This window comes from Sinocyclocheilus rhinocerous, unplaced genomic scaffold (genome assembly GCF_001515625.1).
Source record: "Sinocyclocheilus rhinocerous isolate Xijiao unplaced genomic scaffold, SAMN03320098_v1.1 scaffold1655, whole genome shotgun sequence".
Lineage (NCBI taxonomy): Eukaryota > Metazoa > Chordata > Actinopteri > Cypriniformes > Cyprinidae > Sinocyclocheilus > Sinocyclocheilus rhinocerous.
This window is the reverse complement of record NW_015655597.1, coordinates 1,394,253-1,414,712: the sequence shown is the minus strand read 5'-3', so window position 1 is coordinate 1,414,712 and position 20,460 is coordinate 1,394,253. Positions and strand designations below refer to the sequence as shown.

At 37.5% G+C, this 20,460-nt stretch overlaps 2 protein-coding genes across 3 annotated transcripts; one reads left to right on the top strand and one right to left on the bottom strand.

The window, feature by feature from the left end:
• Window positions 1-333: 333 nt before the first annotated feature.
• LOC107718749 (proto-oncogene DBL-like) lies at window positions 334-15,988 on the top strand. 2 transcript variants are annotated; one of them, XM_016525973.1, is made up of 27 exons: window positions 334-807; window positions 1,745-1,864; window positions 2,555-2,671; window positions 2,989-3,138; window positions 3,593-3,717; window positions 4,021-4,135; window positions 5,034-5,153; window positions 5,331-5,522; window positions 5,609-5,800; window positions 7,491-7,662; window positions 7,746-7,834; window positions 7,933-8,018; window positions 8,191-8,257; window positions 8,609-8,724; window positions 8,794-8,863; window positions 9,212-9,304; window positions 9,477-9,569; window positions 9,670-9,795; window positions 9,950-10,171; window positions 10,565-10,654; window positions 11,287-11,365; window positions 11,479-11,530; window positions 12,571-12,683; window positions 12,920-13,026; window positions 13,166-13,278; window positions 14,672-14,786; window positions 14,970-15,988. In XM_016525973.1, the coding sequence occupies exons 1-27, from the start codon at window positions 757-759 to the stop codon at window positions 14,982-14,984; spliced, it is 3,000 nt and encodes a 999-aa protein (XP_016381459.1). In that variant the 5' UTR covers window positions 334-756; the 3' UTR covers window positions 14,985-15,988. The 2 variants fall into 2 exon arrangements, with proteins under 2 accessions (XP_016381459.1, XP_016381458.1); XM_016525972.1 differs by having other exon boundaries at window positions 12,487-12,683.
• A 711-nt stretch (window positions 15,989-16,699) lies between these two features.
• Window positions 16,700-20,165, bottom strand: LOC107718750 (coagulation factor IX-like). The gene is made up of 8 exons (XM_016525974.1): window positions 20,036-20,165; window positions 19,466-19,635; window positions 19,356-19,380; window positions 19,080-19,193; window positions 18,380-18,514; window positions 17,861-18,123; window positions 17,561-17,684; window positions 16,700-17,347 (listed from the first exon to the last, which is right to left on the bottom strand). The coding sequence occupies exons 1-8, from the start codon at window positions 20,100-20,102 to the stop codon at window positions 16,764-16,766; spliced, it is 1,482 nt and encodes a 493-aa protein (XP_016381460.1). The 5' UTR covers window positions 20,103-20,165; the 3' UTR covers window positions 16,700-16,763.
• Between the last annotated feature and the right edge of the window lie 295 nt (window positions 20,166-20,460).

Genomic DNA, 20,460 nt, shown 5'->3' with positions numbered 1-20,460 from the left:
CGCCAGAAAGAGCTATTCAGTCAGCTAGCGAGTGAAGAAAACACCTGCATTTTAGCAATGACTCATCTGAACACCTCTGATTGGTCATTGCATTCATAAGCTCAACAGCATCGTGTGTGATTGGTTAATGCGCAGTGCTGTACAAACGCGTCTGTCTATGGCTCAGAGCCAGCCAGAGAATGCAGATTTGAATTTAGCAGATATGACGCGCTGAACGTTCTAATCAAACATACACACACACACATACACACTGTATTCATAATTTATCATTTTATATCACATTTCAGGTATATTTTTTGTATAGCCTACTTTTTTTTTTTTTTTTAGATGTGATGTGAGTGAGTGAGGTGATGTAGTGCGAGGTGGGAAATAGGTATATGGCCGTTTACTGCCCGAGTGTGTATCGACCTCTGTCCATGGTGCTGGATTTTATAATTAACGTCCTCCCTACAATGTAACGCTTTCCGTTTAATCCAATCAGGTCTGATTCGAGCAAATTACACAAAACTGTGGTTTCGTACATACATTTTGTTCTGCGTTAGAGTGCCATGTAATTATAGGTGTGACAGTAATGAGCAGATAAGTGCGGCCAAGGTGTCGTCGGGACTCGGCACTGCAGCATCCGCTCTGCGGTTGCTCGCTGCTGCTGCTGCTGCTGCTGCTGCTCACAGTCCCGCAGACAAAGTCATGGATGGAGGGAAGTTGTGAGGCTAAGAAGTGGGTCTACATCCCCACGAAAAGGGCAAATTAGAAACGATGGCGGAGGCTAATCCACTCAGGGGACTGCCCCGGATCCAGAGGGCTGCGGTAAGATGGATTCTTCTCTGTTTTGGACCGGGTTTATGCTGCAGAACTGACAAATGCTACTGCGGACGCTGGGCGGGAGTCTGGTTTGCTTTTGATTAATGAGAAACTATAAACAAGACTATAAACGCACGCGTTTGTAATAATAACTATTAGTTAGGACAGGGATAATTATTGCAGTCAGCAGTGTTGCATTTTACATTTGATTACAGGCATGTGCAATGATCGGTTTTTGAAACACCTGACCACTTCGTTTGAAAATCCGTGTATGGATTATGACTAACGCAATAATAATAGACTTTATACTTCTTTTGGCTGTGCATCTGTGTTTTATTGCTAGTCATTACACATATGCACCATAAGGGTGTATTTTAACCCCTGATGATGAAGTAAACTACAGGACTACTGATTATGGCAGCAAAAGTGAGTGTCTCTGATGAGGTTTACTGATCACAAGTCAATCAAAAAGGGAGAAGACAGACAGCTTACACTGACTTGTCAGCATTAGCAGTTAGAGTCAGCCTTGGATTTCCATGGACATTGATTGTCTTTAAGGGTCTGAAAAAGTGCATAGTAGTTGCTAGTTAGATTGAATTTCCTGCTTGAATCAGCAGGAAAGGTGTTACAAGAGGTGTTAGCTTCACATTTTAGTATTTTAAAGGCTAAAAACACATTTTAAATATAATTTGAGTTCTGCTCGTCTTTTAATCTGTTAGCTTAATTATAATTTAAATATGCGCATTTATGGAAATAGGTGGGTGTCTGACCTAGATTTCTACATCTGTGAACACATTAGAAGTGGGAGGGTGATAAACAAGCAGCCACCCACAGTTTATGATTAAATTGTTATTATATTATTACTCTTTAAATCATCCTGAATTATGTGATTGGATATGAGTTGAATGTGTCCATGTACTGAAATATCATATCTCATCTTCAGATGTCATTCCCTGGACATTTGCACTTAGTTCTAGTGCTGAGACCCAAAACCCACCTGCAGACCACTGGAACAGACCTCGGTTTCCGCTTCAGTCAGGACGACTTTGCGCTCAAGATGCCAGTAAGAGCTGATGAGATTCCTCTGTGGTACAAAAACAATAGGTTCTTTATGATATAGTCATTAGATGCATATACGTGAACAAACATCAAATTGTATAATATTGAGTCATTTATTTTAATACCCACTGATTATGTGAGACAAAATGTGATATTTTATATCTATTTCTTTCAATATTTATTTATCGATAACAAGGAATTCATTAAAGGAATAGTTCACCCAAAAATTAAACTTTGCTGACAATTTACTCGCCTTCAGGCCATCCAAGATGGAAATGAGTTTGATTCGTAATTGGAAGAGATTTGAAGGATTTTATCATTTTCATCACTTGCTCATCATTGGATCCTCTGCAGTAAGTGGGTGCTGTCAGAATGAGACTCCAAACAGCTGATTCAAAAAAATGGATGGAACAATGGATTTTGGCCAGAAGCGACAGTTTAAGGTTAAACGCCTTGGTGAATTTATTTCTTGCAAACATGCAGTTTTTCACTTCACAAGACATTAATTGATGGACTGGTCTGTATGGTCTGAGTGTGAGCAAATTTTAATTTTTTCATGCACTATTCCTTTAAATGGACATTTCACATTTACAAAGTTAGTCTGCTTAACGAATGAGCTCTTAATCTTATTGAACTTAATTTTATTAAATAGACTGTGCTTAATTAATTCCCTGCTTCTTTTCGCCTTATTCAGATGGTAATGCTGAGCTCCCTGACAGACCTGCTTCGATTCATTGATGAAAATCAACTGAGCACTGAGTTTGGTGGTACGCTGGAGGAATGCCATAGTGACTGGATAGTTCTGCAAACGGTAAGCATTCTGTTGCGCACTGTAGCGGCACATTGATTTCATTCAGGGAACCAACAAGACATTTATACTGTAACAAAAAAAGGCATTATATGCTTCACAAAATGAAATTAAATCACAAAATCACATTGTATGCGTCACTGTTTAATAAGATAAGAGAAACAAATCAGTTACTGAATTATATCTGTTTACTTCGTATTCATTATTTGTGATATGCAAATCTAATTTCATACAAATCTGATTTTAGATAAGCATGCTTTGACCTACAATTGCAGTAAATGCCGAGTAATGCATATTTTTGTCTGTGCTGCCCCCTCCAGGCCATAGAGAGTTTTGCAGTGACTGTGAAGGAGATTGCTCAGTTACTGCAGACATTCGGCACAGAGCTGTCTGAGATGGAGCTACCTGATGAAGCCAGTGGCATTGAGTACCTACTCAGATCACACACTGAGAAATACAGGCAGATGAAGGTGTGGTGATGATTCTGTAGTTGTGTATGTATTATGCACATAAACAGTGGGGGCTGACATTTTTCCTAATTTAATATAATTTTACCTAATGCATTACATTATCAGCATAGCTTTTTTAATAGAAAAAAACAATATAACATTTTATGGCATAATGTTGTCATAATTTATATGGCATAATTAATTTTTTAATCTTAAAATTTATTCCCAGGTTTAAATTCGATTTTGAATCCCATACTTTCAATGTGGTCTCAGAATTTTGGAAAATCTATTAAATATAAAACACAATGACTGGTAGGATGATTTTCACAACAAATTACTAAACTAAAATAATATAAAAGCATCCCAAGTTGTTCACACATAAAAAAGGCTGTAATACTGTAAAAATGCATGAATGCTTATATATAAAAATCTAAGTGAAGTTTGAATTAGACACATGGTTTGAAAACTATTATAGGATGACATTAGGTCAGTTATGAGAGAAGGACGCCAGCTTCTCTCAAACCTTGAGGCCTCAAAAGCTGTGGAAGGTGCTGTAGCAGAAGACAGAGACATCAGCCAAGACAAAGAAAGAGTGCAGAGGTACGTAGGCTATTATTCACCAGCAGAATAAGCACAGTAAATCATTGTCATCAGCTCTTTCGGGTAGCTGAATAACTCTCTAAGGAGTATTTATGTATTATGTCAGGTATTCAAAATCATGCTGTATTTATTCCCTCTTTTATATTTTATCCTCCAATGTTGGATTGGTTGATGTCAATTTAACTTCCACTAGGTCACAATGCATCTTTCTGCAAAAATTTGTCCATCACAATCAACATTATATTCTAGGGAGGCTCTGTGTGTGGAAAAAAAGACCCATCATGTTCCATTTATTTCTTGCAGACTCGTGGCACAGTTACGGGACATGGAAATGGCTTTTGATGGCTTTTTTGAGAAGCACCACCTCAAGCTCCAACAATACCTTCAACTGCTCCAATACGAGATGAGCTTCCACGAGGTACAGACTAGAAAAACACTGCTTTTCCAGCTTTCTAGTAACAAGCTACTTTTCCCCAACAATTAGCGATACAGTGCAACATTGCTGTTTTGGATGTCATTGTACTGCGCATGCTACTACGCACAAGTTCGCTACCGCCAGCTAAAGCAAAAATGCTCTCGGCTCTCTCGCTCTTATTTAAGGTAGCGCTACAAAGTCAGATTTATTTTAGTAATTTGGTCGTCCTCTATCATATGAAGCGTTGAAAACCCTGCGTCATTCTGCGGTCCACTTTTTCGTATGCATCATTGGAAAGTCTGATTCATTCTAGTGCATCGGTTCATCCTAAACAATTAATTCACTCTCATGTGTAAGTCTGATTCATTCAAGTGAATCAATTCGTTATTCAAGGGTCCTCATCTCTGTCATGCGTAGCATTGGAAAATGCGAGACATTTTACTGAATCAATTTGACCTAAACGGTTCATATGCAACACTGGGAAATCCAATCATTCTAGTGAAATTGTTTGTCTTAAACGGTCCATTTTCTCATATGCAGCATTGGAAAGTATGATTTATTTTAGGGAATCGGTTCGTCTTAAATGGTCCACCCATATGCAGCATTGGAAAGTTCATTCGGATTGTTCTTGTAAATGAACAGAATAAAAAAAGATTCACAGATTTAAGTTGCTATGGCTTTTTAAGTGTTATGTTCATTACTATGCCTTCGACTGATGATTACTCTGTATATAAAACATTTATTACAAACAATTTAATAGCTATGGAAAAAACTTATTTTGTAATTATACCAATGACAAGTCTGCTATATTATTATTTTTGTGTGTGAATTAATGCACTAATAAAACATTTATCTTAAATGCATCAGTGAACATAATTATTTGGTTTTGGTCTGTGCATAGACGGAAGCCATTCTGGAGAAACTCAGTGTGCAGGAGAAAGCCATTGCATCTGTGGGGACAACAGTGGCCCAGACAGAGCAGCTGCTCAAAGACCTCGACATGCTGGAAACCACAGCAGAGGTTTAATATGTTAAAGATTTAAATATTCTCTTTTTTTACTAGTAAACATGCCTTTTTGAGCACACCACAAATATTGATTGATGTTGAAGTTGATGCTAATAAGGTAACAGATCTTTTGACCAGTCTTTTTAACTGATACGCTGATTAAAAGCTGAGAGCACTCTGTTGTTCTTGCAGGAAGAAATGGGCCGTGCTCAGATTATTATTCTACATGGGCACCAGTTGGCAGCGAGTCATCACTACGCTCTTGCCCTAATAGTTCAGCGCTGCAATGAATTGAGGCATCACTCTGACACTCTCACTACAGCTCTTCGTGCCAAACGGGCATCTCTCACGCGCATACGAGACCTGCTGTTGCGGTTGGAGGAGGTAATAACGATGCAAATGCAAGAAATATGTAATTTATCTACTTTATGCAAAGCACATACAGACTCTGCATATCTGTGTATGGGCAGACTGTGCGTTGGTGTGATGAGGGGGCCTATCTGCTGGCAAACCAGCTGCTGGATAAGTTTCAGTCAAAAGAGGGGGCGCAGGCAGCCCTGCAGGACATTGAGAAACTGATGGAGACAGCTCCCTCAGTGCTGCGGTCTAACCCAGACATTCTCAGTCTGGAGTTTGAAGCAATACTCACTCCACAGTTGCAGGTACTGACACACCTGAATTTTCATTTTTGGATGAACTATTCCTTTATTATCTCTATAGCAAGCAGATTAAATAGAAGGCAAATAAATGCTTCTCTTATTTTTTCCCCCCAGAGAAAATAACCACACAATTGCATACCTGTGTCAAAACTGTGCTCAGATTTCCAAATTCTGCAAGCCAGAGATTTCAGAGTGAACTCGAACATTTCTTCCAAGACTGAATTATCTGAGCTATGCTATCCACATTATTTTCTATCTATTGTTTCATTACTTAAAATTTATTTTATTGGATTTTCTGCACTGAACATCAAATCTATCGACAACAATGAACTGTTAATACCCTAGGAAGCAACTCCCTCAACCAACTACCTAAGAAAAACTTGCCAAAAAACAAAACAAAACAATAATAACAATAGAAAAAAAATGAACAAACAAAAACCAATAATAATATCTTAACAGACAGAGAATCTTAGACAATAAAAAAAAAATAGCATGTTAAATTGTAAAAATAAATAAATAAAAATTGACCATTGAGTGACAGTCTAATTTTTAATGCAAGTAAACACTTCTTTCAGCCATGTATCAAAAGTAGGGGGTAAGGCATGTTTCCATTTTAAAAGGATGAGACATCTGGCTAACAAAGTAATAAAGGCTATAGCCTTTTGAACCGTCACTGAAAGATCAGCATGGACCACCATGCCGAAAATGGCCAAAAGTAGATTTGGATCAAGATCTATGTCAAAGGCTTCCTTCAGAGTTTTAAATATTTTGGTCCAGTAATCAAATAACATAGGGTATTCCCACAACATATGAATAAGATCCGGTTACATGCATTAATGACAGAAGGATATATTTTAGCAAGTGTAGCATTAGTATAGTAAACCCTATGTAAAATCTTACACTGTATCTTATGATCTTATGATGTATGAGCGTGATCCGAAATAACAATGCTGTGATACTCACAGCTTGATTAGTAGCATGTTGTCTAATAAAAAAAATCTATTCGTGAATATGAATGATGAATGTGGGAATTCCTGCGGCTCCTTCCTTCTAGATCCATGACCTTGGCTTTGAGGTTAGTGTGTTCGTCAGTTAAAGTTGCATATTTTGAATCTAGGGCTCCGACACTCATGCCGCTCATGTCCGCAGTTGCTTCAAGTGAAAGAAGTCACTGTTCATATGTTTACCGTTGTATGTAATGTGTCTAGCCTCGCCTTCAAGGTCGAAAATGCCGCTTTAAATTCTGAAGACAAGGCCGTTCTGTGTTCTTCCAGCAGCGTTAAGCTGCCATTAGCTTGTGCTTTGTCTTTCTTAACTTCGTCTTTCTTAGCATTTTTAGATTTCAAAGTAAACCAACCAGTTAACTATGTTATAAAATCATTGATGGGCTAGAGAAGAAATTTTAAATGAAAACTGTGGGAGCACAGGCAAAGTGCAGCTACTCCCCACACATGCCAACCGGAAGTCCTATCTATTGTTTTATTTTAGTCACAATAACCTTTTTTTTTAATCGCATGGCAGAAACGAGCTTCCATATATCTGAGCTCTCAAAAAGCAATATTCTTTTTTTTTTCTCTGAGTACAGACACTGGAATGCAACAATGTCATGTCCCTCTTTTTCTACAGTATGTCCTTACTCATTCTCTATCGATCAGGTACCTATTTTAAGTTCACACTGTTCCTTTCTTGTTAGTCTCAGATTGAGTATGTCACAGAAAAGCTATCAACAGTGCAGGGAATGATCCAGAGCAGACAGGCCTGTCTGAGGAAACTGGCTGATATTCAAGTCAGACCCATCCAGCTGGTCGCTCCAAGGCCCGAGAACTCACCACGCTGCAGATCCCCTGTATTCTCTCCTAAACACAGTACGTTTATCTATTTCAACCACATTTGCACATGGTAAACACACTGTCTCCATTTGTCTGAAAGTTTTATGTCTTTTTCAAAGGTTTTGACGTGAACTCCAGTTTAAGGTTTTCTTTTGATCTTGCACTTCCTGGTAAAAGGGCCTCACGGAAAGGTCCCAGCACTAAAAAGGTTTGGCTGACCGTCCTTGTTCATCTCAAAATCATACAAAGTACACTTTGTCTACTCGTTGCTGACAGCTTTAGGAACTTTTTTTCCGGTTTTTGTAGATAGAGGTCATGCACGACTACGAAGAGAACCGCAGCTGTCTGTCTTACAGCCCAGAGGGAGTTGAGAACCCCGACCAACACAAACGGTGAGCATTTATGCAATATCTTGACAAAATAAAAATGTATGTTCATGAATCATGAATTTCTTCTCAACCTCCTCTCTTTGTCTGTCTCTCACCAGTCTCTTTCCCGTTCTGTCCTCATATCTTTCTTCCCCTCTCTCCTCTGTTATTGCCCATGCATCCCTCGCTTCTGCAGCCACATAATGAAGGAGCTGATTGAGACGGAGAGAATCTATGTGGATGAGCTGCTGTCTGTTTTGCTGGTAATGTCTAGACCAAATGACCTTGAAATAATTGGTCTGTGTTTTATTTTCCCTCATCCCATTTGCTGCGCAGCTGTAATATTGTAGATGACCTTTGGATGCACTCATTTTGAAATCACATCTTTCCTTTCACACTATAGTTTATAGTGGCACGGTGCATAAGAGCCTGGTCATGTAGTTACATACACATTTTCCACTGGTAATGTGATGCTTTCTGTACAACTGTTGATGGAGACTGCCATATAAAAAACAAAACAAACTGTGGTGGGTCTGGGGACACAACATGAAAAGTGGACAAATAGAGCTAATTTAATAGTTCTAAAAAATGACTGCTCTATGATATTGTGACAGGGTTACAGGGCAGAGATGGACAACCCATCTCTCTCGAATATACTGCCATCTGTACTGCGAAACAAGAAAGAAGAGCTGTTTGGAAATCTGCCGGAGATCTATAAATTCCACAGCAGGTGAGAAATATGCCCACACACATGGACACATAAACACACATTCATGCTGATCCTGTCTTTGTTGTGCAGGATATTCCTGCAGGACCTCGAGAGCTTCTTAGAGACCCCAGAGAGAGTGGGAGCGCGCTTTCTGGAACAGGTGAGCCATTCTGTGTCATACATATACTGTATATGTAAAGACATTTATAAAGTTACAAAAGATTTTCTATTTCAAGCAAATGCTGTTGTTTAACTTCCTGTGCATCAGAATCCTGAAAAAATGTGTCAAGGTTTCCAGAAAAATATTAAGCAGCACAACTGTTTTTAACATTGATCAAAATTAATGTTTTAGACTGTGAACTCACAATCACAGCTCAGTCAAATATGATTTATTCTGCTGTGGTTCTGAAGATTCGGTATACTGACGGAGTAGAAAAGTAATACAGGAAACACTTATCTGGATACTTAATGGCCGTTGAGAGTTCTCTTGTAATGAATGTTTTTGCAGAAAGAAAATTTTCAGGTCTATGAGCGCTACTGCCAGAACAAACCTCGCTCAGATGCCCTCTGGAGGCAGTGTTCAGATTCAGCTTTCATCCAGGTATTGTTGTGGATATTTTTTTGATATCACACAACCATACATTAACAACTGATAAACATGGCTACAATAAACAACACTAGCAGATATTTATAGGGATAAGTGTAATATTTTATATTCATTAAATGAGTTTTAGATTGTTTATTTAGCTAATTTGATCTTCTTTCTTATGTAGGAGTGCAAAAAGAAGCTGGATCATAAACTAGGTCTGGACTCATATTTGCTGAAACCTGTTCAACGTTTAACCAAGTACCAGCTTCTTCTGAAGGTGCTTAACCAGAACAAACCAAATCCATGCTTGTTATAGAATCCCCCCTCCCTCCCCACAGATGTCTATTACACTAAATGCTGTCTGTCTCTCTGATTAGGAACTACTAAAACACAGCTCAAACTCACAGTATGCATCTGAGTTGCAAGGGGCGCTAAATGCCATGCTGGACCTCCTCAAGTCTGTCAATGACTCCATGCATCAAATTGCCATCACTGGTTATGAGGTGCGTCCAAGAAATGAGGAAGGATAGAGGAGGAATATTAAAGGAATAGTTCACCCAAAAATGAAAATTTGCTCAAAAATGGCCTTCCATTAAGTTTGAATGTGCTGCTACTTACATTCCCACATTTGCTTTCTTCTGTGTCCTCTGTATCTAGGGCGAATTGAGTGACCTGGGCCGTGTCCTTATGCAGGGGTCTTTCAACGTCTGGATCAACCATAGGAAAGGGCCAACGCGCATGAAGGACATGGCTCGCTTTAAACCAATGCAAAGGCATCTGTTCCTTCATGAAAGAGCTCTGCTTTTCTGCAAGAAGAGAGAGGAGAGTGGAGAGGCACGTGATCGGACAGCCTCTTACAGCTTCAAACACTGCCTGATGGTGAGAGAGAGTGAGAGATCAGCGTATTTGCCATTTAAATAGTCATTTTCATTTTAAATAGTCATTTAAATAGACTGTCAAAGTAGAAAGATGCTTTTTGCAGCCAGATTTTGCAATTATGACATCCACCATGCAGCTAACCAGCCAACTTTGACCTGTTTGATACACTAAAGCCATTTTTGAGCATGTTGTGTTGCACAGATGCTGAAGTTAAGCACCTATTTATTTATTCCAGCTCTATTTTAAGTGTGCTCAAAGAGATGGACGTTTTCATGAAAGGGGTTTTAGGCTTAGCTCAAATTCCATCGGCCGTTAAAAAACCCACAAGGTTATTAAAATACTGTGTTACTGAATTTCCAAGTGAGATTTTTGACCTCTCTGTTTCATTTGCAGATGAGTGCTGTTGGTATCACAGAAAACGTCAAAGGGGATGTAAAGAAGTTTGAAATTTGGTATAACGTAAAAGAGGTGTATGTTGTTCAGGTGAGTCATTTTATCAAGGTTAAAACTCCACAGTATGCAGTACATACAAGGTTACAAGTGCCTCTGTCATCACTTAATAACACCTCCTCAAAAGCTCCTCATTGATGGAGATATATCAAAAATCGCTTGTTCACAGTGATTGTTAATGTCAAGTCCTGAACATTACATTTCAGTTTGTTTGCACAACTAAAAATGAGTGTTTAAAAAAAAAAAAAACTTTAGAAGAACTAATTAGCCATTTTTAAGACACATTGTAACCACATTGAAAATCTGGTATTCAAAATCTAATTTAAAACTGAAGATAAGAAGACAGTTTTAGGGTTTAAAAAAACATTTGAGTGTGATGGGTTCAGTTGAACTTTTTTACTAAAATTGTTATGATAATAATATAACTTGTCATTAAAAAATAATAGTAATAAAATAAAATATTGAAAAATCTAAAATATTATATAAAATTATATATATTTAAAATTACATTATATATAACTATATTATAGATATAAATTAGAAATATAAATAAAATAAAATATAAAAATGTGAGTAGATATTATATAAGAAAATAAAATATTAAACAAGAAAAAAATTATGGTGCCCCCAACTGATTTGTAGTTTGTAATTGTTTTATTTTGCAGGCTTCAACTGTAGATGTGAAGACTGCATGGCTCACTGAGATTAGAAAAATCCTCAACAATCAGCAAAAGACTGACAAAGGTTCCTACATTGCATTTCCATTTCTGTTAATATCAGTGTTGAATTCTGAATTGGTATGTCTTAATGAAATCTGTCGTGTTTAGTAGGTCAAACTCTGTGTTTCACTTTCTCAGGTGATGCTCACCCTGATGGTGAGCAGTCATTATCTCCACCCTTGGCCGACAGGTGATCCTCACTGTACTCCCGTAACCCCTCACAATCTTTTTGCAATCTCTTCTATAGTATGGATGTAAAATAACATTTATATTTGCATATGGAAGGATCTGAACAAAAATCAACAGAATTTGTCGAACAGTGTTGCCTTATATAAATCACATTCATAAAGACTGTATGCTTTGAGCCCATCTGCATGATGCATATAGTACTACACGGTACCATTCTGGCATGAAAAAAACTCTTGAAGCAAGAGTGTTTCTTTTTGGAGAATCAAACATAAAATGCTTTATGCAGTAAATGACAGTCTAATATTATTTCCAAACAACTATTTCCAAACATTATGGTTTTTAAACATTTAGTGAAGTTGTTGTCTAAGCAGCACTTTATCCTAATTGCACATTTAAATCTAATTTAAATCTAATTTAAGTCATGGGCTAATTAATTGGCTAATATGCAAATCTGTGATTATTTTTTAACTTTTAGGATTATTTATGATGTGACAGATGTTACTTATAAATAAATAAATATATATATATATATATATACTTCACCCTAAATTAATATAATGTATTAAAGATACAAGCATAATTTTATAATAAATAATAACAGTGAAATTTATAATTAAATTTGGGAAGTCATTTGCAGCACATAGTAGGCCTACTTTGCGGTTTTTTTCAAAACAATTTCTTTGAATGTTGTTGTTCAATGAAACAGGATTGGGGTCAAATGTCCTGTCAACTCCGCTAATATTAAATGTTTTTTTTCCCCCAATGAAATTCAATTGAATGCCTGAAAATTACGCACATCATTAATATTGAGCTTATTTGCCATTTTACTCTATTGACAGCAGTCCGGTTTCAGAATATCCTGTTTGTGACGATGTTTGATGGTTGTTGTTGTGTTTTTGCCCTGTGTTCCTTTGATGCCCTTGTTTCCGTTCGTCGGTTCCTCGGTTGGTGGGTCAGTGTGAGGCATATGTCCGTATGCATGCCCTGGACGTCCACACAGATCACTGGCTGCTCAGGTTGTTTTGATGTCCTTCCTCACAGCAAGCTCCAGGGGTCGTCCGTCAGCTCTGAGGAGGCCGATTCAGGCCGTGTGAGTCCGGTTTTGACAGACCCAGTCATCGTTTCTCCACGTCCTCGCCACCAAAACCACCGCAGTGAGTCAGAGGCCGCGTGAAGGCCATTTTCACTGGCATTTAGTCTAGTTGACAGGAGCAGGAAAATTCACTATGCTATCGAACATAATGTTTTTTAAATGGGATTTTTAATATGCAATATGTAAATTGTGGCACATTTATTTGCATGAAATTGAATCACGTAATGGCAATGCATGAAAGATTTACGACCCGTTCGGGGAGAATGCCATTATGGTTCGGCTGGTTGTGGGTTGCAGGCTGGCCAGGGACATCTCACTCAGTGGACATCTGTGAGGGTCTGGAGGACTGGACCACTGACCTTTCGAACATTTCAGACTCTGATGAAGAAGACGATGTAGTGCTTGTGAGCTTGGACCTTTAGATATCACTCAGATTCCCAGTTATTCGGGGGAAACTTCATCAACAATAAAGGATTTTGGTTTTATATAGTCTATATGATGACTTTGATCTTGTATTATGCTTGTTTGTTTGTTGTCTTCGAGGTTCCTGGAAGGTATAGAGCAATGGTGGACCACTTAAAGTGTGGCATGGATGATGTAATCATCAAATGTGGTGATGTCATTCATGTGCTTAAGGAGAGTGCCATGGGGCTTTGGTGAGTCATTTTTCATTATTAATTTATGCTTAAGTGGAGCAAAAAATACAAAACATGCTCCGATGTAAAAATTCTGGTTGATATTGATAAGCCGGTTGATAACTATTACTATTATAACCGATATGAAATTTTTTTTCTAAATAAATTAAAGGGGACATAACACACAGTTTCACCCAATCTCATGTTAATCTTGAGTACCTATAGAGTAGTACTGCATCCTTCATATCTCCAAAAAGACTTTTATCATATTTATAAAAGAAAGATACAGCTTTACGATTCTCTCCGGAAACAGCTGAGCTCCTGGAGGCGTGCCGTGGGCGGAGCTAAAGACTGAAGAGCACTTGAGCTCCGATTGCCAACAAAACACAGACATTTGATGCAGTTTCACATTCACAGTTGTCATGACCGGGATCTTTTATAGCTGGGGCCGCTCCATCTTTCATTATCAAACGATAAAGCAAATACAGCGTCGAACTGGGCCTTGTTTATAAAATGTTTTGTGAAACTCCTTTGCTGCCCCGGAAAAACAAACTGCATCCACTGTTTACATAACGCTGGGTTCTTTAGGAAGCTGAACAAAGTTATCTTTCCCTTACAACCAAAAACACACTTCTTTGGAGACATTCTTCCCGAGCGAGTCCCGTGCAGGGCTGCCGGATGAAGCGCATTGATGGGCGCATCATGCTCTTGCTCTGGTCGATGCGTGCGCTGGCGCGTTCCGGGAGAATTGCCCATATAAGGAGTTCCACCCTCGTTTACGTCATGAAGAGCCACGATCGAAACTCTCCGAAACTTGTACGAACCATACATAGACTGTATAAAAACAGGTACGAACCCGGAAATAAGATTTTTGGCACAGAAATACTCCGATATTTTATAATAAAAATAATGATTTCTGAAGGATCACGTGACACTGAAGACTGGAGTAATGGCTGCTGAAAATCACAGGAATAAATTACCGGTACATTAAAATAATAATAATAATAAATAAAACTCATTATAGCAGTTAATTCTTATTGTAATTATATTTCACAATATTACTGTTTTTACAGTATTTTTCATCAAATAAATGCAGCCTCTGTGAGCATTAGAAATATATATATATATATATATATATTGGACCAGTATTAATATTGTGCCTCCTTAAAAATATTTTTAAAAAACTTAAGCATGTTTTTGCCAACTTGTCCATCTGTAAAACTAGAACTATTTCTAAAAATCTGATTTCAAAGATATGATACAATTTTGCATTATCTTCTGGTATAGAACACTGAATAATTAATTACCCACAGGAGTCAGGACAAGAATATATTAATTTTGAATCACTAGTTACATAACAAGAATCACTCTAATTTACAAGTTAATGATCAGTGTCACGTTATAATTCCCACAGGCATGTTAAGAATTTGACTCGTGGAGGTGAAGCAAAACTCCCTGTTGATACACTGCTGAGAATGCTGGGAGATGCAGGCAGAAGTCCCTCCATTAGGCCAGGAGGGGGGCTTATGGTGAGTGAACTCTACAGGCCTAATGATTTTATAAGACTACTGTAAATTAAATTAATGTTTATTAAAAGCATGATGAATATTTAATTTTAAAGAGACAAACTGATTGTATTTATTTTAACAGAAATACAGTACTGTACTGCTGAAGCTTTTCTTTCTCTAAAGCACTCCGGTGTTCTCTCATAGGTACAGGAAATATAAACAGCAGGAAGCCCAGCAACACATAAGTACATAAACCACATGTACACAAAGCTCACACCATGTGACAACCCTAAAGGCCATTATTGTCATTCAGGACTGAGCCCAGTCACGCCAACCTGAAGCACACAAACAAACACCAAGTCAGGAAAACTGAGCCCCCTAGTCAAGAGAAAGTTTCCATCTGCCATCAGTGGGGAGTTTGGATTATGCTGGATTTAAAGACAAAAAGGGATTCCTCTCTCTCCTCGAATGTGTCAATGACACCACCTACAACAATACAGTCTGGAAATAAAAGGAGCTTTGCAAAGCACTTTACACTGATCTTCTTCACCCCTGGAAAGTACCATCACCATGCTGTGCCATAACATGATATAAAACATGTATTTGTGTAGTTAGCACAGTATTTAACTGTATATTAAAAACAGGAAGGTTTATGGCATGGGGCGTAAACTGGCTTGAGAGAATAGTAAACTTTTTTTTTCTCTTCTCGGTTGGGTACAGTGGTTGGACATTTGTTTTAAAAAGCCATTTTAGTAAAGGAATGGATACCAGTGCTACAAAGAATGAAAGATAAACTAAACATTAGTATCTAGCTTATGTGCCAAAACCTAACATTCCATTTCCAAACTACTTAGGACTACTTAGCATTTTCTCAGTTATCAATGGGTTTTTAAATGGGTTTACTGTAGAAACAGCATAATTCATCTGTTAATATTTTGTTTAAAAAAATTTTTTTTTTACCACATCCACCATATTTGGGTCAGTTTTTGTCACTGAAATAAAACTTGGTGGTATACATCATTATAACATCCACTGTAAACTTGTCCATTCCATTATTTTTAATTAACTTTCTCTGCACTCACAATGCGCACTTTGTTAACCGCTTAGAAACCACTGAGGTGAATTTACATTAGCTAACCTCATTAAAAACGGCAATGAATAAATACACAACTGTTCAAAAGTTTGGGGTCAGTAAGATTTTTACAAAGATTTTTTTTCTGAAATAAATTAATACTTTTATCCAAAAAGAATGCATTAAATTGATAAAGACATTGATAAGTATTTCTATTTCAAATAAATGCTATTCTTTTGAACTTTCTGTTCATCAAAAAATGCTGAAAAAAATCATGGTCTCCACAAAAATATCATATTTAGCAGCAGTTGTCAGCTTTGATATTGATGAGAAATGAATTAGAATGATTTCTGAGGGATCATGTGACACTGAAAACTAGAGTAATGAAAATTCAGCTTTGCCATCACAGGAATAAATTACATTGTAAAATATTTTTGTTATTTTAAATTGTAATAATACTTCACAATATTACTGTATTCTGATCAAATATAAACAGGCTGAGTGAGCATAAAAGCAACCCCAAACGTTTGAACAGTTGGGTCCATTTGCATGCCATTAGTTCAAAAGAGGGCTTGACAAAGAAGAAGAAAAGTGGATGTGGCCTGAATGGGTTTCATGTGTACTTCAATTTGAAGTACACTTCTTAAAGCCATACACTTCGAGTGTATAATATGTACAGAGTTACTAATATGAAAGTGACCTCATAATGATTTGTGGTATATCATGTATGAAAATAATTTCACCAGATGTACAAGCACAAAGTGTAAGATGGAAAACTATATTTTTTTCTTGATTGTTACAGTATGTCTGTTGAATGATGACTAGTAAATATCATCTGTACAAAAATGTCTGTGAGCTCTAATTCAATCCGACATGTATTTTTATGATACTTTTAAAACAAACCTGCACAATGGTTTAATCTAATTCTAACTCGGTTGATCTGTATTGGACATATGTCCTGTTCTGATGCCAGTAACGTTACTTATCCAGTACATATATCTGGAGATACGGGTGTAGATGCCATACTTTCCCTCATTGGCGCACTCCTCCCCCCAGCTGACGATGCCCGTGAGGAACCATGTGTTCTGATAGCGGGTGGCATGGGGCCCTCCGCTGTCCCCCTGACAGGAATCCTTGCGTACCGTACTGTAACCGGCACAGAACATGAAGCGGGAGATGGTGTAGGTGCTGCTGCCTTTGCACTCCGTCCGGTCCACGTAAGGGAGCTCTACTTTCTGAAGTGTTTTAGATTCTATGCCCCCGTACCGTAGCCTCCCCCAGCCGCTCACCAGGGAGTTTTCCGCGCTCCTGAGCAAGTTCTCTATGAAGTCTTTAGAGCCCAGGCAGATGGGCAGGGCATAGTCAGAGAATTTGACGGGTCCCTTGAGCTTTAACAGGGCGATGTCATGATTGTAAAGACTCCGTCGAGAGTTGTAACGTGGGTGGATATGGTACTCCACTATGCCGTGGTCACTCTCTCTTCCCTCATTCTTTGAGACATCATGTTCCCCTTTAGAAATATAGCACCATGAAATACAGCAACTCATTGGCATTATGTGTGATATCACATCCAATGTGCCTTGGAATATGTAATTGTAGATTTGAGACAGTGAAATTAAAAATAAAATAATAAATTATATATACTATTCACAACGGCAAAAGTTTTTTTTTTCTATAACCAAATAGCAATAACAACGATGTGACAGTGTAGTTGGTTTCTCACCAACTCTGATGAAGAAAGATCCCACCTTTCCTTCAACGCAGTGGGCAGCTGTAATGACCCATTCTTCACTGAGGAGAGAGCCACCACAAAATGCAATCTTATTCACCTTTTCTATAAAAACCACCTGCCAACATGACAGAGAAAAAGATGCTAAATTTCCCTCAAGAGTTCTGATCTTACGGTTTTTATTGTAATGTCCTCTTTATAAGGTTCTGTGGATTTATACCAGCCTTGCTTCATAAGGTGGAGAGAAATCGTATGGATGTTTTATTTGGACACACAATTCATCACTTCACCTACCTGCCAGGGAATCTCCCCTGGTGTTGCCTCATTTCCTCCTACAATACGATATTCATTATTTGCTGCATTTTTGATGGTGGGCTGAGTGGGAAAGAAGGAGGTGATGTTTTTCAGTGTAGGTTGAGGTGTGCTAGTCCCGTTCACATCAGGGGAATCTGTAGGACTGGACTCAGTTGTATTTTGTTCTGTTGTATCACTGATAAGAGACCTTGAGTTAAGAGTTTCAGCAATACTCGCTCCAAGACGTCCACATGGGTACTGCCCTATAAAGATGGATAGGAATGAATTAAGTGCAGGATCTAATCAATAAACCAAACCATGCATCTGCTAAAACATGAATGAAATTCCTTAAATGAAAATGGTACTCAAAATATGCTACTGCATGGGATGAAAAGTCATACTGCACAATATAAGAAAAGTTTTGAGCTATGAGATTAAAATATAATGTACGTCCTGGTGACAATACTGGCAAAGTGACAATGCAGATAAGTGTAATACGTGGGAATAGGATTATAGTACCTGTAGGTTCACAAGTCCTGCCATCCAGAGCCAGTCTGTAACCCTCGGCACAGTCACATACTGCTCCATAAATTTTATCCACAATGCAGTAGTGCATGCAGCCTCCATTATTTACATTACATTGTTTTGCCATTTCTGCACCAGAGCAACCCATGAAAGACGAAATAAGGTTTTAGCAGAGGAAGACTTTAAGAGTCTTTAAAGCACACAAGGTTAGGAATTTCTATTTGACAAAGTACTAATGCAGAGATATTTGGACACATAAAAGAAAAAAGAAAAACAATCATAAAAGATTTGTATATTATTTATTTGATATGAAATTATGATATTTATATTCATTTCATGTTTTCATGATCCGTGTCTAAATACATATACATATTTGTGCTGTGTATCTTTAAACTTTATAAATTTAAACTTTAAAAATATACAACTCAGAATAAACATATAAAAATATACAATATTTAAAAATACACAATTTGAAATAAATTTAAATAAATACAAATACATTTAAATAAAGACTAAAAACAACATATTTTGGCATATTTGTTAAAAAAACATTGGATGCATTAGACTAGAAGATATAATGTCAAATATTAAAATGTTTTGTTGTATATTTTCTTTGCAACATATTTAAATGTTTTGCATAACAATCATTGACTTTCTCGCTCTTAACAGCTAATGTGAGCATCATGGATCTTACCCAACTCACAGTTCTTCCCACTAAAGCGGGTTGGACACCAACAGATGTATGTATTCATACCATCCTCACATTTCCCGCCATTCTGACAGGGAGACGACTGACATTGGTCTCCATCTGAAAAGGAGGAGAGGCCATGATCATGATATTATGAATATATCCTGTACTATAACGTAAGGTAAAATTAACAGACGCTTTATGGACAAATTTGAAAGGACAGAAAGATTTATCATCAGTGTTCTACATGACACAACTATCAGAAACAATATTTATGCTCACCCATGTAAGTGATCCAGAATTTAATCTGAAACAGAGTTTGGAAAGTTTTAAACTCACAAATAGAGTCCTAAAACATTTCTAGGAGATAAACATGTGCTTATGCAACTCACGGTTTGTTCCTGGTCTTCAAAAACCTCTCTGGCCTCCTCTAGATCACAGCGTTCTTCGTAACATTCCCTCTCCAAATTATCCTTCATCATCTCCTCAAACATACCTGTGTTATAGCGTTTCTGTCTCTTCAGAAGAGACCCTGCCAGATCCTTCGGCAGAAACACTGAAGCTATATACACAAAAGAGACATGCTGAAAAATCACAAACATCAAGGTCTGTTTCTAGGACACAAATAATGTAGTCTTACAAGCATTGAAGATTTGGCAAGGGAATATTATTTTACTTTGAAAGGCTTTTTATGTTGAGTTTGAACAGCTATTGAAGTCAGAGGCAAAGACAAAATGTGATTGATTTTTAGTTTCCTTTGTTTTCGCACAACACAAAACATGAAAAGTCTTCTTGTGTTAACCAGTTTCTCTGTTTACTAACTCTAATTGGTTATTGCACAAGGTTTCACATTTCAAAAGACTGCTTGTAACAAACAAATGCTCAGCCTTTGACCATTAGAACAGATTTTACATTGACCAGATCAAACTGAGATAGATTAAGACAGACGAATGCTAACTTACCTCCAGAAGAAAGCCAGGTTTCAAGCAGCAAACTGCATATCAAAATAATGGGATAAATCTTCAACATTTTCTCTATGATGATTTACCTTCAGGCAGAAATCTTTCCCAACAGTTTAAATACCTTCATGATCAGCTCCAAAGTTCAGGACATACATGTTTACACTTCATGCAAACAGATGTCTCATCTGGTGGGTGTTTTCCCCCCAGTCTGCACCTGCAGTGTTTGTGGGTTTTTGCCCTGCATTTTTTATTGTATTTTTTTTTTATAGCTGATGCATTTGAAATAATTTTGTTTATGTAATGTATAGTTTCATGAGAAAACATACCAGTGTTTGAATAATGCATTTTGTCACACTTCATAACACAAAAGTATGGATACGTGGATTATACAATTCTTGTGGATGATTATACGTGCATGGATACCC